At 38.2% G+C, this 9,950-nt stretch overlaps 1 protein-coding gene across 1 annotated transcript in view; it reads left to right on the top strand.

Annotated features, from left to right (window-relative positions):
- Positions 1–9,950, top strand: part of LOC107726923 (pappalysin-2-like) — a 60,176-nt gene that overhangs the window by 1,801 nt on the left and 48,425 nt on the right. Inside the window, exons 2-4 of the mRNA XM_016536615.1 lie at positions 1,576–2,638; positions 6,197–6,345; positions 9,386–9,679. Coding sequence (XP_016392101.1) covers positions 1,576–2,638; positions 6,197–6,345; positions 9,386–9,679 — 1,506 coding nt within the window. The remainder of the gene's footprint in view (positions 1–1,575; positions 2,639–6,196; positions 6,346–9,385; positions 9,680–9,950) is intronic.

Here is a 9,950-nt window from a genome sequence, read left to right as displayed (position 1 = left end):
TGTGTAAAATGTCTAAAATAAGGGAAAATGTTTTCATAAATCATATTTATTTGTTTGTTAGTTTATTGCAAACCCATCACTAAAATTCATAAAATTATACATTTTTATTGAGGACCTTATTGTCCCCCGACATGGCGCTGGGTTATTTTGCTGTATGATTTTGACAGGCATCTGAGTTGACTTTTTTGATGCACATTATGATTACAAAAACAAAAATAAACAAAATAAGCTGTGGAACATCACAGAAGGTGCCGGATCCCCCAAGGGAGCTTTTATAATCAGGTAAATGTGCATTTTTGTATGGCTGCTGAGGAGGGTCAATGTGGAAATGATTATATCTGGAAGTGCTTCTGAGACTAGTTCCCAGTAAGAAGAACAAAGCCCAGAGTTCTCTTGTCGTAACCTGCGCGAGGCTTTTCCTCTACCATGGATGCCAAAATACATGCTTTTAGGCGAAAGGGGGTGCAAATATTATTCATATGTTTCTAACACTGATGAGTCATCTATCAGACCTCAAAGAGAGCATTAGATATTCCATTTTAATCAAATCATCCACCACTTGGAGAAAGTCAGTATTCCCCAATGACGTCAAATCTCACAAACCTCTTAAATAAATGAGGGTTTCTACCATCTTGCTATTGTTAAGATTATATTATTTCCTTTTGACATATTTGTCATCATCACTAAAATCATGTGAACATTCACTCCAGCTCCTTTTGAGGTCAATAGCTTTCTTTTAACAATCAGTGGATGAATCTATTGTTATAAAGCCAGTTTTTAAAAAATTCCCCACTCTGCCAAATGAGTGTTAAAAGGCTTTACTGGAAGTGGTCTTTTCAGCGCAAACTTTTCTTCCACTATTAAGTGATACTATGCAAAAACATTCACTTTTTCTCTGTCTCTCATAAACACTTATCATATTGAAGTCATCAGTTAAACAAGGTTACAAAGAAAGTATTTTTTCAGCACACTTTATCTCCAGCCAACCTCAGCACTCTGGGCCAGTCTGAGGTACTACTATTAGGAGTCTTTTATTTAGTGGGAGACAGACACTATAAAAACATTGAGATAAGAACTCAGGTTTTGAAAATGTAGTAGCATCCAAGTGGATAGTACTCTGGAATGGTTTATCTTCAAATTCATGACTTCAGGGTTGATACGCGCAGAAATTAGCTGATGTTGTCACACGCTGGAGCCCTGCACACACATCGGCATGCTTTTCCAATGAATGAAATGTCAGTGTGGTCCACGTCCCTCAGGATATTGTGTTTAAAGCTGCCCATCTCTCGTTCTCCTGTTTGCAGGGAATAATGCACCCGTGTGTGTATGTGCTCGCATGTGCGTGTGTTGGTGGGAGGGTGAAGGGGTTCCCTGACCTCTCTCTGTCCTTCGACGGTAACATCTGGCTGCCAGATGTGACTGCTCCTAAGAAAGGTGGCTGGGAATATCAGTGGATTTGTTGAATGGAAATGACTTAAACTCTTAAACTCTTCAGATAATTAAATACCAATTACTCTGTGTTTGATGAAGCTACATTTCTGCTCATTGACTCCTGCGTTTGTGTTTTTTTTCTAGGCGTGTTTGACAACTGCTCGTATCCCTTGAGCGAAAAAGGTTGGTCTGTTGGGATTCGAGCAGTAGACCCTACAGGAAGAAAAGATGGCAGGTTTTTCTTCTCCCTTCGCATGGATCGGGCACTCAAATCCACCACTATCATTGCACACCAGCGCTACCAGCCCAACAGCTGGACTCATGTGGTGGCCAGTTATGACAGCCACAAGATGGCGCTGTACGTAGACAATTCCAAGGTTGGCGAGAGCAGAGAACAGTCAGGTGACCTTTACAGTCCCTACATCAAAGCCTGTCGCCTGTTTCTGCTTGGTGGGGACCAGTCGGATCACGAACACAGTTTCCGCGGGCATTTGGGAGGTGTCACGTTATGGGGTTATGAGCGAACGCACGAAGAACTTCTTAAAGGTCACCAATTCCATGCAGAGAGACAAACTCCCATCTTGTCCCAGTGGGCAGATTTCTCCGAGGTTGAGAATCAGTGGGCGCCCTACAAAGACCGTCACAACCCGGTCATTGTGGTTCTTCCTGTCCCAGAGCGGCAGCTTGTTTCTCCATTTCTTCCACCTCCATGTGGCATGACCGTGTGTGACAATGCCGACGTCACCCTCAGTTATAACCAGCAATGGCAACTGCGAGTCGAGAAGCACCTACGTTACCGCATCGTGAACATCTGTAAGGATGACGGCAGCGACCCTACAGTCTCTCTGCAGCAGATCCAGCTCCAACACCAGGCCTTGGAAGACACCTTCCGTCCTTACAACATCACACTGGAGCTCAGCATTCACACCATCTACAACTCTTCCCTCCAACGGCGCTTCGTCCTCAGCAACTGCCACATTGCCAAGGTGGGGAACCGCCATTGCAATCCCGAGTGTGACCATCCTCTTACAGGCCACGATGGGGGCGACTGCTTGCGCATGGGGCCCTGCTACAACTGGAAGCGGAGGGATGGAGTCTGCAACCCAGAGTGCAACAGCATTCACTATGATTACGATGATGGAGATTGCTGTGACCCTGAGGTCACAGATGTCGCAAAGACCTGCTTTGATCCCGAGTCTTCTCAGAGGTGAGCATGTGCTTCAATATGGTTCCACTTTGGCAACTAACTTGAATCCAGGCATAATTTTATTGGGATGTATAAGAGGGTTCATGTTTTGGTCTTAATTCAAGGATTGCAAAATAGCAAAAACCCCTCAGGAGGATACTTGACTGCCTGCTAGCTTCTATAGAATTTGATGCAGGTATCAAAGTCAGCTACCATATCATTACATCAACTACATTTATGTCCTTAGCAGATGCATTCCTACTAAAACAGCTTGCGTTAAAGTGCTAGGCCTTAAAGGCCAAGATAAAATTATTGAAAGCATTCCCTATCCTTTGCTCAGGATCACTGTGAACTGGTTTTTGAGTTCAAGAAATTGAGAACAGTTATGTGTTTGTTAAATGTTCTCACAGCAGCATCAGGAAAAAGGAAACCAAAGTGTCTTATTGTGAAATAGTGTTCACTTTTTTCATTTTTTATTTTCAAGATTGTCAGGGCATTCTGTATTTCTTAACATGCAAAGCATACAAATCGGCCTTCTGGAATAACATTAAAAAGCATGCAAAACTTGGATGCAGAGCTGAGCCAAAGTATACACGTAATGTGGCTAAACAACAAAACCAGAGGTCTCGGCACTATTCATGGTGAAAGGCAGGACAGTTTTGCTCCCGTACAGACTGGTTGACGGCTTGCCGCAGTGTCTTTCATTTTTCTGATGCTACGTAAATGAGTAGACGTTCACAAAACCGTATTATAGTGTAAAATCCTGAAAATGTGATCACGCCAAGTCTTTTATTTAAATCCTTTTATCAGCAAGATGAATTTGCTATATGTCAAATTTCCAGATGCAGTTTGGGAAGTGTTGTTCCAGGCTCAGTGTGCAACGAGACTTTGTGTCTCAGCCACCAGCTGTTGTCATTTTATGGTTGCTCGTCACCCGCCGTGACGTCTCGCCCATCTATTGGTCTGATTACACACGAGATTCAGAGCCCGTCACGCTGAAGGGCGTTCCCCTAGCGTTTTTCGACGCAGCTCGAGTTCCTGAAGAGGAACAAGCTTTCTTCAAGAGCTTCCTATCTGTTCCTGAAGGGCTCCTATAGAGATTAATAGGGCCCCACATAAACCATTGGATGGTGGTCTAAGAAACACTCTTTTGGTTGTTTTGCACTGAGAAACTTTTAAAGAGGACAACAGCAAGCTCATAGCCAAAATCCACAGGCAGAACACTTCTTTCTGTCCATGGTTGGTGGATAATAAATCAGTTAAACGCCATTTCAATGCTGTTTCCAACAAGGGGTTAAGATTTGACTGATTAGCATGACCCTGTCGTCCCTGATGGTAGATGATGTAACTACACACTCTGCAGATCATTTGCCTTCATTTGCAATAAATTAAATTTTAAAATTTAGTGAAATAGAAAACAGTTATTTAAAATTGTAATATTGTTTCACAATATTACTGTTTTTACTGTGTTGTTGATCTGATAAATGCAGTCTTGGTGAGCATAAGAGACTTCTCTCAAAAGAATTAAAATCATACCAACCCCAAACTTTTGAACCATAGTATATATTTTGTTAATATTTCATTGTTTGAAAGGCTCTTATAGGTGTGAAATGGAAAATTATGCTTTTCAAAGACCAGGATAGTCACTAGTAAAGGGCTTGGGGCTTGTTCCAATCAGCGTTATCATGATGTAAGTTTCCTGCATTCCTGTGCCAGCCGAGCAACTGCCATTGAGATGAATGGGAATACTAAAAGATAGTCTTCTTCAGGGAATTTCAGACCTCTTTATTTCTACCAAGGCCAACAGTTTGGAATAGTGGTGACCTGAAGTACCATACTGTCCTTGGCATGCCAAATTAAAAAAGCAATCCAAAGGTACTGAATAACCCAAAGGTTTATTTACTGGACTTGTTTTCCTCTAAATATGATGTGTCAATAAGTAGAAATGCTAATAGCCAACGGGACCAGATTAACCTTGGGCTCATAGACTAAACCCTTAGAGAGGTCTTTCCTTACCATGCTGGAAGAGTGTATTGCTAAGGCAGAGGTCCAGAGTTTGCAGAGAATTAATGCAGGGATGACATTTTGATGGCAATTGTATAGCGTGCTTTTATGTGGAGGTCTGGGATTTTAATGTTTTGGTGTGTGAGTTATAGCCCAGGTATCTGCTGCTGGGCAGTGAAGCGCAAGTACTTGCCAGGGCTGTCACTACGCAAATTTGTTGTTGAAGCAGAGAGAAACAGCACAAGGGAACCACCAGGTGCTTTTTGGCAAGCTCCAGAGAAATGGAACGAGAAGAAAGCAAAGCCAATAGAACTGAACTACCTGATAACTCTTCTCGTTAGTAATTAACTTTGATAGATGCTTAGCAATTTCAGCGATTTATTTCTTTATTCATTTTGCTGCAAGATAGTGGATCGGTGGTTTTGAATATGACTCTTTTAATAAATAGTTTTCATTTTTTTTCTATGTTATTTAAAATGATTGTATCCACCTGAAAGGTGAAGTTTAAAATAGGTATAAAATAGCCACTTTAAATGTCACAAAATATTACATTAATTTGGTTAATTCATCAGTAAACACCTGTTTTTTTTAACTAAACTTATTTTATTGCCCGTATTCTGCATCTGATTGGTTTTACTTGACTGTTAACAATTCACAATGTAAAAAATGAAATTGTCCCAAATATATTCTATATATTCTATCACTTAATTTCCAGAACACATTTGGAAGAGCTGTCTGTTTAAGTCTAAACTTTAAGTAATGTGAATAGAAATTGTTAAATCATTTGAATTATATTGCTGAATTAGCCCTATAGGAGAGATTTAGGCAACACTCAAGAAGCACTCAAGAAGATTGGCTCAGCCTTTGCTTGTTTAATAAAAAACGACACAAGAAGTACGATGCTTGGTTTATTCTCGCATGGAATGGGTCCAAGAAACAGTAGGTGGTTCAACTAATAGGCTCGACCCTTCAGCACGATCCAAAGGGCAATAAGAACCGGACCTCTTCAAACCAACAGCTCAATGATACGAGGTGCAAAGGCTTAAGCAGCTATGAAAACAAATGAGAAAAATGACATGTGACATATTCCAAAGTAAAAATAAGTTAACATCGCACATCAAAGCGCCTCTATGGTGATTTATCACAGCTGGGAGTGGAATAAAAAAGTGGGCAGTCGTTTCATGCGCCATAACCAGTTCAAACAATTATAAACCCTAATCATCGTGACATAAAGTGATTTTTTATGACTGTTGTTATTAAAACTGCTAATAAAAATCAATATGCGAATTTAAAAACATGTATAGGACATCGTACTGCAGTAAAATTTATGTTAGTTCTATTACAAATTCCATTTGCTTACTTCTGATGACATGAACGAAACTATTTAAACCGTTGTTGTTTTAAACTGTTATTTTTAATAAAATTTGAAATTGTCTTTTTTAAATCTTGACTCAAGCCATCAAAGAAAAATTTTATAACTTGCATGATGTTCATTCATGTTTATGGCAGTTTCCTCAATAATTACTTGTTTTCTATGCAACGTTTCTTGACTATGTGTCAATATCTATGATGCAGGGCTTATATGAGTGTGAAGGAACTGAAGGAGCTGCTTCATCTGAGCAGTTCAGACACGCTCAATGTGTTCTTCGCTAATAATTCAGCACGCGAAGAACTTGCCGGTGTTGCCACCTGGCCATGGGCAAAAGAAGCGCTTACTCATCAAGGTAAGATGTCCACTGACATGTAACACAGCAGCTCATGAACATGATGAAGTGAATAACCCAAGTCCCATTTTAATAGAATTTAGGTAATGTGAAAGTGAATTGAAAAAAAAACAACAACAATAACCCAAACGATGCAAATTAAAAAACCCAATGATGAAAACCTGACTTATGAAATATTTTGATTTGACTGAACTAGATTAGATAAGCCTGGACTAGACTTGAGTCCAGAAATCCACCATGGTTTGGTTTGTTAGCATGGCTCAGTTAGCCCCAGCTGGTAGATGTTGTAACTACACAATCTTGTTTTAAAAAACATCTCTTTCTATTGATGGCCTTTTTTTTCAAGTAACATAAATCACAAATATTTCATCACCTTAAGAAAGATGTTTTATTGCATTTTTTAATGCTCTTAAAAGCATGAAATGGATTTAGATTTTCTGCTATGTTTGACATCACAGCTCAGTATTGTCACTATAAAAAGGGTTGGGACCGTGTGCATTTTTTGGAAGGGATAAAAAACAGACAAGATAATATGAGAAGAAAACGTTAAACCCAACTGAGTTCATTCTACCATGGACAATGTCAAGTTAAGAACTCAGTTGTTTCCTGTCACTACATTCCCCACAGCACATGTGTTGTTGTTTTTTGTACCTGATGCCATAGATCTTCTTGTTCATGACTTGCTCTTTTTTTGATCGCCTTAAATCTTTTATTTAAAGAAACACATTCTTGTCTCTTCGTCCTTGTTGTCTGTACTTGCCTTTACAAGATTAATGGGCCATAATCTCAAGCATAAAAGAAAACACTTGCAGCACGCATAGATTTCCCTGTAGATTGCCCCTTAATCATTAAGGTCGTCCACCGGGAAGGAAGAAAGGGAACTCGACAACAACCAAACAAAAACAAAAGAAGGGTATTAAACTGTTGCCATCTTCATCCAACTGCCAGCTGATTTTATAGTACTCGTCTTTGCTGTGTTTTAGAGCTAATTAAAGTGGTCTCCGTTAAGTCCAGCTCCTTTAAAAAGGAGATTTCTCTCAAGCAGGAAGGTTTCTTATATAAGTCCCCCTCCCATTGGTTCAGGATGCAAGATCAGACATTGTGGTCTTGGCTTTTTGGGTTATAGCTTTTGTTAATGAGATCATTTTGGCCTGTGCGTAGAATGTGAACTTTTAAACCGATATTAGCATGAGTAATTAGCGCTAACTTGCTTTTGTGAGCTTGAAATTGGTCATGAATTTTCATGAATTAACATACAGTCTGTTTCTAATGTGTACGTGATAACACTTTGCATTCATGTTTAATTTATTAACATTTAGTTAATTAGGTACCATAAAACTATTTTACAGCATTTATTAATCTAGAGTATTGCATATTTCTTAATATATATAGCTGTTCATTTTTATTTTTATTTTTAATTCATAATATAAGGATTTTAATTTATATAACTTGTAAATGTTAAAAATGTATTAGTACACATAGAAATAAAAATAATCCCAAATAATAAATGTTGTAAAATTATTGTGTTAGCTATTTTATAGCTATTTTTGTTGCATTAATATCAACAATATAACCATATTGCAAGTTTTTTTTTTTTTTTTTACCATATTTCATATATTAATACATTTAATTTAATTTTAGATTAATTTTGGTTGTTATATTTCTACCCCCTTGAAAATATATGAAAATAGTCCCCCAAAAGTTATATATTCTATATATTTACTTGCCAAATTGTAGAATTTTACTATTGTCTGTGTATTTTATAAGTAGCCATATAATAAACAGTATAATGCAATCGGCGTATCATTATCACAAAATAAACCATTTCAGGAGGGGGTCCTTGGTGTCCTCATCACCCTGTCCTGTTTTATTTTGCTCTCAATTGTCCTGTTAATGATCTGAGCAGAGAGGTGGTCTGAGACATAAAAGGCAACATGAAATTCATGAATGACTGTCCATGCTGCTTTGAATCTCACAGAGATATGGCCCCTTATTTTCACAGAGATATGGCTCCATTCTTATTATGCCCATAATCCACCTCTGCTTTTGATTTACCGTCATGTCAAAAACAGTCTTTGGTGCAAGACGATCTTTGTCCACAAATGTTTCGCTGGACCTGCATGGAGGTTAAAAAGCAAGATTAGTTTCTCATAAATTAGAGGTATGATTTATGGTTTAATTTCACATAAATCACGAGCTTATTTTCGAGAGTACCTTAATGTCTTATACTGAGGGACAAGGTCAAACTACTGCTCTGAATGCTTTAAGTTAAATCAGACCATAGCATGGACTGCTGATCTTGTGGTATAACTGTAAACGACCTGTGTCTGTCAGACGTGTCTAGCCAAGCTCTGTCCGTTTGGCTGAACTCCCATAAAACATGGATATTTCCTAAATAAAAAGGTTATTTACTCAAATCTAGTATATCCGCTGTAAATGGCCTGTCTGGGGTGGAGCACAAATCTCCAGAAAAGAAAGATTTTCGCAGATGCCCACATAAACCAACTTCTGTTTTTAATTAGTAAACAAATTCTGTTTTTCCTTTAAAACCTAATAACTTATATAAGCTACAATTTCGATATAACAAAAATTATGCAAATTAGTCTCACTATGTCATTTCATACTTGTTCTTAAACAGCTGAACATATGCATGGATTTTAAATAGTTATAAATGTCACATTGTTTTAAGCTTTTTATTACATTATTTGAATATAAAACCAGATGCCAATGTGTTACTTTTCAGCAGGTGTGGGATCTTAAATACATTTTAATGTTCTGAATTTGGGTAGAACTTTAGACAACACTGATAACCAGATGTACTGTTCTTTCTGGTTCCCTTGTAGCTGCGGTGGTCCCATTTTACAGGATAGTGCACACTGTTTTGTGCAGCAATATTTCCGAACAAATCAGTTTAATTTACTCACAGACTCCTGGCTTTGAGATTAAAGTTAACTTGAACATTTACACCTCAGTGTTCTGTCAGGTTAAAGTTTATATTGTTGCATCAACTGCAGAGATGTCAATTTGGGTTATTTTTCAGGTGGAATGATACTTAACCCCTCCTACTTTGGAACCAAAGGACACAACAACACCATGATCCATGAGATGGGTCATATTTTGGGACTGTACCATGTGTTTAAGGGTGTGAGTGAACGCGAGTCATGTGATGACCCCTGTCAAGAGACCACCGCATCCATGGAGACGGGAGATCTGTGTGCCGATACAGCACCAACACCAAAGTCTAAAGTTTGTCACGACCCTGATCCAGTCAATGACACATGTGGCCTTACCCAATACCAAAACACACCGTACAACAACTACATGAGTTACACAGGTAGTCATAATCAGGTTACAGCTTCTGTTTGCTCACCAAAAACAACCCGCTTTACTTTAAAAATGTTGATGTTAATGTCACTTAATGGTACAAGTTATACCTACATGCATATAGTGTAAAACACTACCATTCAAAAGTTTGGCATCAGTACAAATTTTTATTTTTATTTTATTTTATTTTATTTTTTAAAGAAGATACTTGTGTTCACCAAGGCTGCATTTTTGATAAAAAAGACAGTCAAAACAATAACATTGTGAAATGTTATTTTAAT

The sequence above is a fragment of the Sinocyclocheilus rhinocerous genome, unplaced genomic scaffold (genome assembly GCF_001515625.1).
Source record: "Sinocyclocheilus rhinocerous isolate Xijiao unplaced genomic scaffold, SAMN03320098_v1.1 scaffold606, whole genome shotgun sequence".
Taxonomy (NCBI): Eukaryota; Metazoa; Chordata; class Actinopteri; order Cypriniformes; family Cyprinidae; genus Sinocyclocheilus; species Sinocyclocheilus rhinocerous.
Note: the sequence above shows the minus strand (reverse complement) of the source record. Positions and strands in the feature narration are given on the sequence as shown.